The sequence below is a fragment of the Coturnix japonica genome, chromosome 2, assembly GCF_054131305.1.
Source record: "Coturnix japonica strain WE chromosome 2, WE-NBRP24, whole genome shotgun sequence".
Classification (NCBI taxonomy): Eukaryota; Metazoa; Chordata; class Aves; order Galliformes; family Phasianidae; genus Coturnix; species Coturnix japonica.
The window spans coordinates 76,735,012-76,749,770 of record NC_140664.1 but is presented as its reverse complement, the minus strand read 5'-3'; the positions used below and the strand labels follow the sequence as shown (position 1 = coordinate 76,749,770).

At 38.3% G+C, this 14,759-nt stretch overlaps 1 protein-coding gene across 1 annotated transcript in view; it reads left to right on the top strand.

Moving 5' to 3' along the window:
* Positions 1 to 14,759, top strand: part of GMDS (GDP-mannose 4,6-dehydratase) — a 384,143-nt gene that overhangs the window by 124,001 nt on the left and 245,383 nt on the right. The window contains exons 5-6 of the mRNA XM_015854488.3: positions 4,148 to 4,340; positions 5,206 to 5,310. Coding sequence (XP_015709974.1) covers positions 4,148 to 4,340; positions 5,206 to 5,310 — 298 coding nt within the window. The remainder of the gene's footprint in view (positions 1 to 4,147; positions 4,341 to 5,205; positions 5,311 to 14,759) is intronic.

Sequence of the window (14,759 nt, the reverse complement as noted above, 5' to 3'; positions counted from 1 at the left end):
CCATATGTTTTCATTTAGATAGTTTTCAATAAGCTTTTAAATCTTGTTAAAGACCTTGCTAAGCTTGGTTTTGAATGATCAGTTGGGAAACATCATATTTAAAACATTGCTTTATTAAATTTGGATCTCATATAGTGATTAAATCTTACAATTATGAAGAAAGAAGTGGGGGGGGGGGAAAGAGTTTAATTTCAAAATATAGGGACTGATTCACAAAACTCACTGTCATTCTTGGAGCTGTGTTGTTGAAGAGATGCAGTGTAGTATTAAGTGTATTTCTATTGTGTCCTGTGTTTCCAGGAATGTTGTAATGACTCTATGCTTTTCTCAAGAAAATTTTATTATCCTATGAGTAAGCCTTGCTGTGGGAACTTATGCTTGCCTAAGAATGTATTTGAATTGTTCCACAATTAGAGAGATTAGTCCAGCAGTGAAATCCATATGGGCTGAAGACAGTGTATAAAAGCCCCAATTCCTTTTTAATATTCTTTGAGCCAATGCTGCAAGGTATTCAGAGCCTGAAAACTTGGAACTGAAATACTTTTAACCAAGAATTTTAGTATTCCCATTTTGTTCAGTCCACTTTTAATGATAATGTTATCACTCTTTCTTGAATGGAATAAGGAGACGTATCTTCAGTGTATAGATTCACAACGTGTCCAGAGGTTGACTATGACACTTCCAAAAGCAGTGTGGGAAGGGAGTTCCAAGATCACTCAAACATTCCAAGCAGACAATTTCAGTTTTCTTGGTATGTTGCTTTCCCTTTGACACAAAATCTATCCAAAGAAGACAAAAGAATATTGGACTTATGCCCTTCAAAGTCTTAAATGAGAAAACTTCTAGTTTTTAGGTTTTGTCCAGGCAAAGGCACTTCTTTTTGCTACTCCAGTCATTACAACAACTCTTGCTGTGGTCTTTGGAGAAGTTACTGAAGTACACTGCTTCCTTTATGCAGGTGACAAAAGCTGTTTGGGATTTTTGAAGCTAGGATGGCGCATCTCTCTTAGCTAAGTTAATAACTAACGTATATGTAGTTATTCTGAAGCATAATGAAGAGCACTTCCTTAAGCTTTCTGCTCTGACTTTCCGCTGTCTTCAGTGGTATATAGGGAGATCAGCTTCCTAATTCAGACTCTTTGAAAACTTTAATCTGTTAGAATTATTTGCGCTATCTTTTCCACAGGGGAAATATTTAACTTTTCAGAAACTATAGGCTGATCATAACATTTATGCACCTGCCCTTACAGGCCACCATGAAGTTTGTACTCTCAGGTAATCTCACCAAGCTGAGCGCACAAGCAAAGATTATTGCTGAATAGTGTTTATAGCATCCGATGTGATAGTTGGTTTCTGTTATACAAGCCCTGACCTTTTGTATGTTGTACAAGCAAAGCCACATCTCTTTTGCATGTCCCTCCTAATGAGATCCCTTCATTATTGTTATTTTCTTCAGTCTTCCTATGGGCTTTGCAGAAAGTAATATGTTCAGAAGTAGAAAGAATGTGTTAAGGATAGCTTAACACTTTTCTTACACTGTCCTGCTTCATTTGTAACTAGTTTTATAGAACTTTTTTACGGTATTAACGTTGAATTAGAATGCAATTCCAGTGTGAAGTGACACTGCAGAAAATGTCGTAACAGCCCTGTGTTTTTAGAGTTGGGAGTTTTTAGTGAGTAAAGCCATTTTTCATTTTCTCCAATGCTGTTTTAGTCCAACCTGCGCTCCAAAACAAAGTGAGTTTAGTGGTCTGAGTCCCGTCCCTGGTGAACAATAGTCGACATTACAAAAACACCAAACCCACACAAAGCTGTCGGTTTCTGTTCAAGAACACTCAGACCAGGCCAACATGGAGAGAGAATTACCTCACACCCGAGGGAGTGATTTTTCTAGGTGAACATTGAGGTCATTCTTCAGGCAATAGGGAAAGGCATGTCTTGTGAAACTGGTCTCTGAGCAGCCAGCAAGAGCAGCCCCTGGTAGTGCTACTGCAGGCTCTTTGTTCACTTTAGTGAAGGGGTTTTATAGTCTGGGATTTCTCATTTAAGACCTCTTGACATCCACATGCAGCATTTACTCATGTCGGTGGAATATGCAGGCAAAGTTTGCATTTTTGGAGAGTTGTTTCATCAAGTTATTTGTTAAGAAGAATATGTTAATATGGTTAAATTCTTGATTCTGCCAAAATTAGTGTTTTGCTTTTTCTTTTGGAGGGGTGGGAACATGTTAATTTATGTTCATTAGAGCATTTTCAAGATGAGGCAAGATAAGGCTCTGGGCAACCTGATCAGGCTGTGTTGTCCCTGTTCATTGCAGGGGCGTTGGACTAGATGGCCTTCAAAGGTCCCTACCAAATCTAAGGATTCTATGATTTTTGACAATATCACTTATTTAAGATCTGTTCTCAAGAGTTACTCTAACGGTGAAGCTGCGAGGCTTTAAGTGTCTATTATCTTGGTAGCAAATGAATATAAAAAACGGGAAGCTCAGCACTTCTTAGTAGAATCACAGAATCGTAGGGGTTGGAAGGGACCTTCAGAGATCATTGAGTCCAGCCCCCCAGTGCTCAGTTTCAGCTGGGCTATACCAGGTTAACATGTGAAGAACTCAATTTCTTTTTTTTTTTCTTTTGGTTTTAAAGAAAGGTTAGATTTGTTATAATTTGTACCATTAGCTGTTTCAGGTCAAAACTGTGTGAGAGCATCTTTATTTTGGAGTATGCCAATGCAATTTACATTATTTCATACTTGTATTAAAATAGCTGTAAGTGCATATAAAAAAGGGTCATTTACCTTCTCCACTCACAACTAACCTGCCACAGAAGGCTAAAGAAGGAGTGACAGTAGTTTTTAACCTCTGGATGGAGTCATATAAAGAAGCTGTAACATTGCTATTGCTATAGGGCTTGTTCCTAAAAGGCAGTCATCAGCAAGAGGAGCACTTAGGCAGAGTAATTTTTCCTTTGCTCGTAGTGATGGTAGAGATCACTCTAATGGTTCATTCTCTTTTTCTCTCTTTCTCTCTTTCTTTCTCTCTTTCTTTCTCTCTTTCTTTCTCTCTTTCTTTCTCTCTTTCTTTCTCTCTTTCTTTCTCTCTTTCTCTCTTTCTTTCTCTCTTTCTTTCTCTCTTTCTTTCTTTCTCTCTTTCTTTCTTTCTTTCTTTCTTTCTTTCTTTCTTTCTTTCTTTCTTTCTTTCTTTCTTTCTTTCTTTCTTTCTTTCTTTCTTTCTTTCTTTCTTTCTTTCTTTCTATTGGTTGGTGGTATAAACAGGGAATGTTTGTTTCAGTTTGCTGGGATTTGTTTGTTTAAAAAAAAGAAAACAGTGTGTAGAAGCAAAATGCTGGGCTGGAGAGATGATGTGAAGGGAGGCACTGTCTTGTGGCTTATGCTGCATTCAGGGTCATCATGAAAGTAACAAAACTACTGAGGCCGGAAGAGAAATGAGAGATGTGCCCACAAACCTGTTACCAACTTCTGAAGGATATGTCAGCTAAGGGAGAAGTCAGCTTTCAATGGATACCTCTACCTTTTGCTCTCCCACTTCATCATCCCCCTGGCCTCTATGCAAAAGTCGCACTTGATACTCCTTAGCCAGATGAGGCTGGGAATGTCATTTGAAAGCAGATATTTCCAGTCTTCTCTTCAGTTTACAGTGTGTTGAAATTGCTTAACTTTGAGTGTTATTTAAGGTTGCTTATTTCTAAAATAAATATTTATGCTTGTGTCATGTTATCTTACATAATTTTTAAAATATACTTAGGCCATTTTTAACTAATTCTCGTGTGTCAAAGTTATTAAGCCCAAGCGAATATTGTGAAAATTGTCAGCTGTGGAGATGAGAGAGTGCCTGATAATGCTTCCACTATAGGGTAGGCTTACCCCTTTCTTCACATGGGAAAGTAATCCAGAGAGAGAGATCAGGGAACACCAGTCTTTTGATTCTGCTATTTGTGGATCTACTTGTTTATTCTTAGAAATCCTTTGAGAGTACTTTTGTAAACTGAGCATCAACTCTGTACAGAAGTGTCTAGATGATTTGTGACAAGTGGTGTATTACTTTGCTCGGTTATACGTACATACATGATTACTGCATGTTCTGATTCTCTTTACTCAAACTGATGTTTTTTTTGTTTCTTTCTCTCCCAAGATTTCTTTTGACCTAGCAGAGTATACTGCTGATGTTGATGGAGTTGGCACTTTAAGGCTCCTAGATGCTATTAAGACTTGTGGCCTTATCAATTCTGTGAAGTTCTACCAAGCCTCCACCAGTGAACTTTTTGGAAAGGTACAAGAAATCCCGCAGAAGGAGACCACCCCTTTTTACCCAAGATCGCCTTATGGTAAGGCTTGCTGATGCGTGTGTGTCAGTAGTGTCTGTATGTCTGTTCTCCCTTCTCATGTCTCAGGGCTGAAGTCATTCGGGTGTGAGATTAGAATGACGATGGAGTAAAAGTGACTAGACATGTTGAGAGGCATACCTTTATGAATTACTGTATTAAAAGTATTTGTTGCCATTGCCCGGGGGTTGGAAATTACCATCTCACTTCTCAGGACTGTGTTCGTTCAGATCAGAATTAAAGAGCTCTTCCAGACAGGAGGGGGAAGGTTGGCTCTTCCTTCACAAAGAACTGCAAGATAGCACTGGAGTGATAAGGTTTCATATGTTTTGTTGCCCAAATGAAAAACTCCCAAGAGCTCGTTTCTTCCTTCATGACCTCGCATTAAATTTGAAACACTTATTTAAGCAATGTGCATGGAAGACTTTGGTGATAAATTTTCAAATCAATTTGAGTGTTAAGGCACCAGATTTTTGCTTTTATTCCTCTTAAAGTCTTTTTTTTTTTTTTTTTTTTATTAGCAGAGGTCACCACAGTGGCATATTTCACACGCTCTGGCTGCATTAATTGTATTGTAAAAGAAAAAGTGCTATGCTTGAGTGTGTGTAAGAAAACAAGTGAGAGTGCCATAACCCTTCCTGGTGATCCTGGGGTTGTGCAGAAAAGGAGTATTTTCCTGCTCAGCTGCTGTTTATTGGCCTAGATATTTTTTCCCTATGAAATGTGACATGTCTAGGGAATGAATTGAATTCTAATTGAATTGTTGAAATGTGGCCATCACCCTGCCTGTGAGAGAGATGTGTGTGTATGTGTCTGAGCAGTTCACAAGTGGAGAGATTATGTGTTACATCTTCAATTATTTTTGTAGGTGCAGCAAAACTGTATGCCTACTGGATTGTGGTGAACTTCAGAGAGGCCTACAATCTCTTTGCTGTGAATGGCATTCTCTTCAATCATGAAAGTCCCAGGAGAGGTTAGAAAATCCATGTAAAACTGTTCTTAAGTTTGTGCATATCTGATAGGAAAGATGATACAATGCATCCAGAAGTTTTATTTCAGTTTCCAAAATGCTGAGGTCAGGTTGTTTGACTTGAGGTAGTCTGTGCACTGTGTCTAATGTAGCCTTTGTGGCAGTCTGCAGAAATGGCAGTCTTCACTCTCAAGCATCACATTCCATTTTGTAACCTTCCAACTCTGAAGGGAGTCTGGTTTATCTGATTTTGTGTATCAGTGCTCTCAGGAGACTGCAAAAATCTCATAGCGTCTCTGCATTTTCTTTCCTTCCTGTTAGCAAGTTAAGGCTATAACATTAAAATGATATATTAAAAGGCAGGTTTTAAAATGGTTCAGGTGAGCAACTGCATAACAGATGCAATTTCAAGTGTGACTTGTACTCAGGATTTTCATTTGCATATAAATGTCAATTGAAGAAGCAGAAATAATAGACCCTCTTAATTTCACAAGACTAATGATTACAGCCTGGTATATTTTGGAAACTTGTGGATTATGACTTCTGATGTGATGTCTTCTTTCAAAGTATGGCTTTAAAATGCTTTTCTGTTTAATCCTTAATAGCAACGCAGTTTAAGTTCCACTTAATCATCCTTTTTCCTTTTGCACTACTTTAGGAACAATTAATAGTGGTAGTTAATTTGAGCAAAAGTCCAGAGTTGATTAAAAGTCTCTTATACAGTGACAGCTTTCCTCTGCCCTTAAAATACTGTGACATAGAAAATACTCTGAAATTAAACTTTAAATTGACACACAGAACTGGATTCTCAGTGCAGGAGCCTTTTATTGTGGTCTGCTTCTAAATGAAATATAAATTCAAATTTTACAGGAATGAAATTATGTAAATTATAGCCTTGTACAAAATATAATCATTTTACTCATACTTACAAATATAAAATAAACCATAATTGCAACTGTTTAAAAAAAAAAAAAAAGAGAGAGAGAGGAAAAAAAAGTCAGTGTCAATATGATTCAAATAGGGATTTCTTTGAGAGTCACAGCTGTAAAGCCTTACAGTACACTGAGTAGGCAGTGTTTCCAGGACATGATGCATCAAAAATGGCATGGTTACATTGTCTTCACATATGATTTTTTACCAGAATTCAAGAATTCAAGAATTGTCAAAAATGGTGGCAGAAATTGGTGTAGTGATTCATGCCAGAACGGTTGACGCTATAAGTTCAAAATTAAAAGAGAATCAAATTCACTAACTTGTTTCACTTAGAAGCCCTAATACTTTGCTTTCCTTTAAGCATTTGACTACAATATAGTCTTGGTGCACTATATAAGGTGATGTGAAAATTGCTTTGCGTTTTAATGTTGAAATTAAAACTATCTGACCAAGACGAATGAAAATGCAATTACACATACTATTCTGGCATGATACTGAAGGAAACAGGGCTGCTTAGTCTGGGGAAGAGGAGGCTGAGGGGTGACCTTATTGCTCTCTTCAGTGCCTGAAAGGTGATTGCAATGAGAGCCGTGTTGGTCTCTTCTCACTGGTGACAGGACAAGGGGAAATGGCCTCAAGTTGTGCTGGGGAGGTTTAGGTTGGATATCAGGAAAAAACTTCTTTACAGAAAGGGCTGTTAAGCACTGGAATAGGCTCTCCCAGGGAGGTGGTTGAGTCACCATCCCTGGATGTGTTTAAAAACCATTTGAATGTGGTGCTCAGGGTCATGATTTAGCAGAGGGTTGTTAGAGTTAGGGTAGGATGGTCATATTGTGATTGGACTTGAGGATCACTAAGGTCTTTTCCAACTTGAGCAGCTCTATGGTATTATAATTTCTAGTAATAATAAACAACAATGGGATGAATTGGAGGTTACAGGAACACATTTATGATTTCTGCTGTTTTTTTCTCTTCAGGTTTGTGCCATTTTGAAATATAAAAACTTCACTGCTTGTTGCTATTTTGATCCTTCTGACATTCATTCCAGCTTTGATACTGCTGAAACAGAGCTTCCAATGAGAAGTCTCATTTCAACACATTTAATGTCCCTGTGGAGATCGACGTCTGTGCTTTGAAGTCCCAGGCTGTTTTTCTAGTTGTGTGTATGTGACTCTAGTAAAATTTAAGCCCCTTCTGCCATGAACATGAATCTTGTCTTAGAAGTAGTTTCAGTTGACTCCATTAGCCTTAGCAGGAGCACAAGCAATGAAAGTGACAGTAAACACAGCCCACTGTCATTTGCTTAGTGTTTTTATGTGAGAATGTCTGAAAATTTTACAGAGAAGAAAAATAGAAATGAAAGAGTTTTGAGGTTGTTTCTTTATTGGCTTTCACCACTTTTGGTTTTGAAGTCTATGAACATGCTCTGTGTGTCAAAGAGGATGTAATAGAGATAGATAGTTCCTATGCAGAGATAGTAATATGGTGAAAATTAATTGCTGGTGGTGGTGGCTATGTTGAAAAATAGTGTTTTGTAGCTGAGAATTTGCACTAACAAATAGTGCTATTGAGCTCTTTGTATCTGTTGTAGTTTCCATGGAAATGAATGGGAGGCATTACTTTTGGAGTGACGTATATTTTGTTCTCATATTTCATGCTATTTTTGTTGAAGCCATTTTCTCCTTGGGATGGTATGAGGAAAAATCAAACAAACAGCACGATATTTCAGAATATTGATTATTTTCTTTAGTCTTTCCAGTTTTATTTTGGAAAGAAGCTCCAGTAGTTACATCACATATACTGAGTAGTAATAAACAAGTCTACAGAGTAGAGAGTTGACCAGTACGTGTCCTTCAGCTCACACAAGTCAGCATGGTTGTGTTGAAGTAAACTGGACCACACTGATTTATACTGGCTAAGCATAGTATTTCAAGTAATGGCCTGGTAATGTAAGGTAAGCTTAATTCCCCTGTATCAGGGAAAAGACCAGTAACAGCAATAAACCTTCATAAAGCTAGTTTCTCTCTTACTTTTATCACTCTTATTCCAGGTATGGCTCAAGTGATTCCTGATTTATGGCAATGCCAGAGGAGAATGGCCTTTTCCATTTCTGAGGCTTATTTAACATGACAATATCTGAAAAGCAAAATGCTCACTAGCTTACAGTGCTAGTAAGCTATAAGATGGCATGTGTTTCCAAAACCAAACATACAAGACAAAACCTAAAAAATCTTCCCAGATGAAGCAGGGAGGTGTAGGTTAGGATAAATCTGAATGATTTCTCCATATCAATCTTGTACAGCTGCCATAACAGAGTGGATTTTTTGACACATTTCAAAGGGCTAATTCCAAAGTTGTGCCCTTCCAGGCTCCAGAACAGAAAGCTGGACACATAGTACTGGAGGGTTGGGGTTTTTTGTTCTTCTTTTTTTTTAAATAACATTGTGGAATACCAAATGGGGAAGCTTGTGATCAGCAAGTTTCTGTTGGTGGTTGAATGTGGCTCCCAGTATTACCAACGTGGAAATGTCTGCCCTATAGCAATATCGAAAAGGCATTTCAGTTCAGTGAGATGACGATTTTGACAGTGAGAGAGTGAGGCAATTAGCAAGTCTAGTTTTCTGGAAAGCTGGGGCATGATCCAAGTCTTCTTTACACCATTGGAAAGATTCCTATTCTTTTGTTGGGCTGTGGATCTCACTGATACCATTTTAATGAGTAAGAAAGCTAACTACTTGTTGACAGTGTCATTTGTTTCTTCCCAGACAAGCTGTTACTTTTTTTGCTCCTCAGCGCTGTGTATAGTTTTCTCAGGTTTACAAGATGTGCCTTTGGATGTCTGAGATAACTCTCCGATTTGGTTAACTGCTTCATTGCTTGCCTCATCTGATCGTTATCTGCCAAGATGTACAAACATGTACAGCATGTTTCCTGACACAATGCAACAGAAGTTTTGTTTTCTTTTTGCTGTGATTTTTTTTTTCTTTTTCTGTAAGTGCTAAATACTTTGCCTCCACGTATGACATAACTGTGTAGATCATTGTGTAGGAAATTTTTGTTTGTCTGATACCAGCTCTGGTAAAGCAGTTGTCATCAGACCCTTGCTGTATAGCCAGAGGGAAGGGATACAACTGCTCATTTCTATGATCTCTTTCAGCCAGGAGGGAAATGGCTAGGTGTTAGATTGCAGGCTGAAGGTTGTCAAAGTACATGTAGCAAGATTAAAATGAAAAGAAATCATGATGTGAAGAGAATGGGGAGTGTTCTTTGCTTTTATTGTGCAACTGGATTGCAGTTTTGCTAGGAGGGAGTGGGGCAAGGGGTTCTACCACTTTGCTGTAAATGTACGTGGGTGTCTTGAAATTATTTTGTTGTTACCTGTTGCTTTTTTCCCTCTTTTTAACAAGCTTTCAGTCTCCTTTTCACCTCTGTTTAACAGAGAGGGCAGTAGCAGATGTTGACATCTGCTACTGACTTTCACAAGAAATCCCTACAATCCCTGCAGTAACAGCTGCTCTTCTGCATCTCCTATAAAGAGATGTGGCCAACATCTGTCAGATTTCCGTTTCTCTTTTTTTTTTTTTTTTTTAACATTGAGGAAACTAATTGCTGGTGTCCTCAGAAATGTTCTGTGCAAGAGGGGCTTAGGCAACCTAGCACCACTGAAAATATGAAGGGCTTTTGCTGGTCCTCTTTTTTTGTAAGTTTAGACCAGTGAAAGATGCAAATGTGAAATTTTCAGTGCAGAGTTAATTATCTTTAATTTAGTTTAAAAGTCTCCAATCCAAAATCCCATTTGAATAGCAGAACTCATCAGAGTGCTGCTTGTGTCTTTCTGATTCCTTGCTCAGGGAGAAGAATGCAGGCTGGCTAGTATTATCAGGGAACGTCTGCCTAGCATATTGAAAACCTGATGGCAAGGTACCATGGCCAATGTAAAAGCAGTTATTCAGACAGTTGTGTGCTGCAGATCAGCCAAGATCATTTCATGCTTTTTAGTTTGCATGTTTCAACAGAGAAAGCATGCAGTGTCCTGAAGACATGCATTCTTACTGGCTTTTTCTCCCTGCTGTGAGACTGATCCTGCTAAGTGATCCATGCAGGTGTTCCCTTATCAACACACACAGTCAAACTTCAGTGGGGATAAATATGGGCATTAGAGTCTACGTGTACACATGGATTTGCAGTAATATTGTCCATAATAAAAGAAGACTGCTGGGTAGTAACTCTGCTATTTTAGCTAGGTATGTGTGTTTTCCTTTAAAAAACAATAACCTTTCAAAGTAAGTGTTAATTCTTCTGATGTTGAACATGGTTCTGTCTTTTTAGATACTACAGATCTGAGCACATCACAGTACGCAGATTTTTGTGAGTCTTTCTGATTTTTGTGTTGCTAGTAAATCGTCTTAGTCTTGAATTCTGGTAAAAAATCATATGTGAAGAGAATGTAATCATGCCAAAAAGGTGAGCGGGCTTCCCTCTGTGAGCTTAGGTTCTGAAAGCAGTGCCAGACTTCTGATACAGGAACTGAAAGCTGTGAATGTTTCTGCATACGCTTGCCTTTGGACATCCATGTCCAGGTCAGTGCCATGGAACTTGTCTCACGTGGAAACTAAACACTCATATATATCAACAGGATTATATTATATTTATATATTTTTCTCAAGTGAGTTACTGTGAAAAGAAGATCCTATGTTGAGTAGTCTAATTATTGAATTTTTTTATTCAGTTTTAGAAACAATGGTTTGTGAAAATCTTTCCAATTTCTTATGCTATTTTATTTTTTTCCTTTCCAGTACTGGAGTACCCTTGGTTCTATGCTTCTTATCTGATGTACTTTTCTAGGGTCTATCGACAGTTTATCTAAATAGTTCTGAATATAGCACTCACAAAGACTAAGTAATTTCTTGCCTGTGGGTTTAGCTTCTTGGAACAGCTGCATTTGCAACCCAGATCTCTCCTTGAGCAAATTATTATCTTATCAGATACATCTTCTTGTCATTAAATCATGTGCTCCCTTGTGGCTTATTCTGCGTTGGGAAGAAAGTAGATTACACTTTTTGCTGTTTCCCATGATTGATTTAACTTCACCCACCCAATTTACAAAATATTGAAATTACTAAATCTAGAAAACCTTGCAATGTAATTCTTAATATTTCTCATGTTGTATTATCTGGTGTCAGTGTTAGTTTCTTAAACTGAGTGTTTGAAGCCTTTCCTTCATCTTATGAAATACAAACTCTGACCTCTGGAGTACAGTGTTAAGGAAGATCTGGAAGGCAGCAGTGGGAAATGGAAGGGTTGGAGCATGTACCTCATCTTTTGTGGCCGCACTGGTGCACAAATATGTAGCAAAATTTTTGAAACTATATGAAATATGAGGTTGTTTCTCCTTTTTAATTTCCCTTTGTTAAAGTCATTAGGCAAAAATGCTTCAGAAGGGAAGGTCATCTGGTTATTCCTCTGTAAAACCTTCAGGATTCATTAAAAACAAATACGAAATGAGCATGTAAGTGAGAACTACAGTGTAGTCAGATGTCATGTCAGATACCGTTCATCATTTGGAGGGTTTTTATGGTAGTATTGTAGGAGGGTAAACTACATTATCTGAGGACAGCAAGCAGGTTGGGGCCAGAGCCTTTTGTCAAACGTGGTTTTACGTACCTGCTTTTTTATGCTTTGATTGTGCCAGGGCTTACCGAAAGTTCCCAGAAAACTGTGCTTGAAAATACAAAGCAAATCCACATGGATTCCTTACATGTTTAATTAGTTTGATTTCAGACCATAAAATGCATTGTGTACTTCTGGGGCTGCAAAATACTTCTGTTTCTAAACTAACCTGTTTCACTTTGAAATAATTGAAAATTGAAGTAGCAGGGCAGGCTGCTGATTGGTATGAGTCTGGTTAGTCAGGTATTTTTTGAGCATATTTTAGCTAGTTCCAGGGACTGGTTATATACTGCCCGTTATACACAGAATCATGGAATGGCTTAGATTGGAAAGGATCTTAAAGCTTATCAAGTTCCAAATACATCACAGGCAGAGTTGACTTCCACTAGATCAGGTTGTCCAGGGCTCCATACAGCATGTCTTTCAATGCTTCTAGGGAAGACACAGCTTCTCTGGGCAGCCTGTTGTAGCATCTCACCTCTCTTCAATAATGAAGAATCTTGGCTTGCATCAGAAACAATGTTGCCAGCAGGAGCAGAGAGTTGCTTGTCGCCCTGTACTTAGCACTGGTGAGGCCACACCTTGAGTACTGCATCCGGTTTTGGGCCCCTCACTGCAAGAAAAACATCGGGGTCCTGGAACGTGTTTAAAGGATGGCAACAAAGCTAAGGGAGACCTTAGCATTCATATTCATATTCATATTCAAATTCAAATATTCGTATTCATATATTCATATTCATATTGCAACAAAGCAATAAGGGGAGACCTTATTGCTCTCTACAACTTCCTGAAGGGAGGTCCTGCAAGAGGAGCAGGTGGGCAGCACTGAGCTCTGCTCTTTGGTGACCAGTGATAGACTTTGCAAATTCTGTGAAATCCTTGAAAACAGAGAAAATTGAAAATCATTTCTGGATCTAAATGCTTTGTTGATTAGGAATGGTACTAGTGATATAATTCATTTTAAGCATTTATACTGAAATGACATTGAATCTTGAGCAAAGCCAATGTAGTGACTATAGTACTTGAGTTTGCAAATTATTGCATACATTTGTCATCGAAAATCAGGCCAGTAATTGCTAATTCTGACATGAATTACAGCAGGAATGTTACTTCCTTTTCTCAAGTTTTTAAATTGATTTTGATTAGGTGTGTCATTGGAAACATAGGAAGTAACAGAAGCCTTCTGATGTTTGATTGGAGAAGAGGCTAGACTAGTGCTGGGAGTGTCATCTGTTGTCGTGCTCCATTGGAGTAGTCATTGAGATATCACGGGTAAAACCTTAGGTGTTGCTGGAGGTGGTAAATGCCTTATGTGGGTGGTTACAGTAGTGGGAACAGAGCAACTGGCAGCTAAGGGGTAAACCTCTTTGGGCTGCTGAACTATGGAAGGACATTGCTGCCCAAACAAATAATATGGTTGTAAAGGTACATCATGTAGATGCTCATGTGCCCAAGAGTCAGGCTACTGAAGAGAAACAACCTCTCTGAGGTCTAAAACTAAGTAGTGTAATTCTCCTTTTCTGAATAGCAGGAAGATGTGCAGCTTTGTGTCCTAGGCTATAAAACTTTTCAGTCACACTGCATTTTCTAGGTAGTAGCGTGAATCACCTCAGCCCAAGTAAGGTCAGGTTTTATTACTTAATCTAAATTACTTTAATCTCTTCAGCTGTTTTCCTCCTAAACCTGCTCCACTATCAATCAATCAATACCATTCAATCCTGAATACATCTGTAATGAATTTCAAAAGAAGCTAGAAACTAAAGTCTCTTAGACTTGGTGAAAATCAAATACTTGTCATGCATCTTGGGTAGAAGGTGGCTCCATGGGTCTCCCTTATAGTTGTTGCGTCCTCATAGAAATGCTGGTGTTCCTACATGTGAAAGTCACTTTTCCTTCAGCTTGGCATGGTCTAGCATCACAGCCTGTGGTTTAACCCAGGCTGTGCTCCCATCAGTCAGCAACAACCAAACATCAGTGTGCTATTAACACTGTTTGGGCTGAAACTAGGACATGGCCCTAGCTCACGCTCTCTATTTACAGCACGCTCCAAGCTTCTGTTTTCCAGAAAACAGTTTTAACATCTTATAGTCTCAAGTCTACTTCTTTAAATCTTTCCCAGTTTATCTTCAAGTGAAGATGCTACCGTGAATGATTCTGTTAACAAATGAGCATCTAAAAGAAATAATATGGATTTTTCTTCAAATATTTTTGAGTTTCGCTTGAATTTGTACTGCATATTATTACAGTTTGTTTAGTGTCAACAAAATTAGCCATGAGATATTTTTTGTCCCCAGAAACCATGTAACAATTAACAGAAACATTTAAAACAAGACTGGTGTAACAGTAACTCAGTCTGTGAACTATAAAGCTTCAATTCATCTAATAACAGCCTTAGGGAAATGCTGCCTTTGCTACTTAGTTGTGTTATTGTTTGTGCTGGTGATACTAAAAAACTGGCAGCAGTTTTTGTCAAGCTGGCGAATCCAGGACCTATTGAACAAAATGGGGTCAGAAAACTAACCAACAAATAACAGGTCATTATTAAGTTTTTACCTGTGTCTCCTAATGATATCATGGTCATAAATTGTACTTATAAAAATAAGCTCTTTGTTTTGAAATCATGAGATTATGCAATTGTGAGTATGAGTTCATTAGTGTGCAACAGTTATTGCGCAGCTTAGGTCTACTTGCAAGTGATGCATCTACTGTCACTTTGGCTCTGCAGGTTTCTTGTGGGTTTGGTAGGGTGACGTCATCTGGTTTTACCTTCACATTTGTAGACAGTGATAACCAGGCATCAACACTCACAGAGGAACCCACAGAGTCATCAGGGAATGCTAATTCACTCT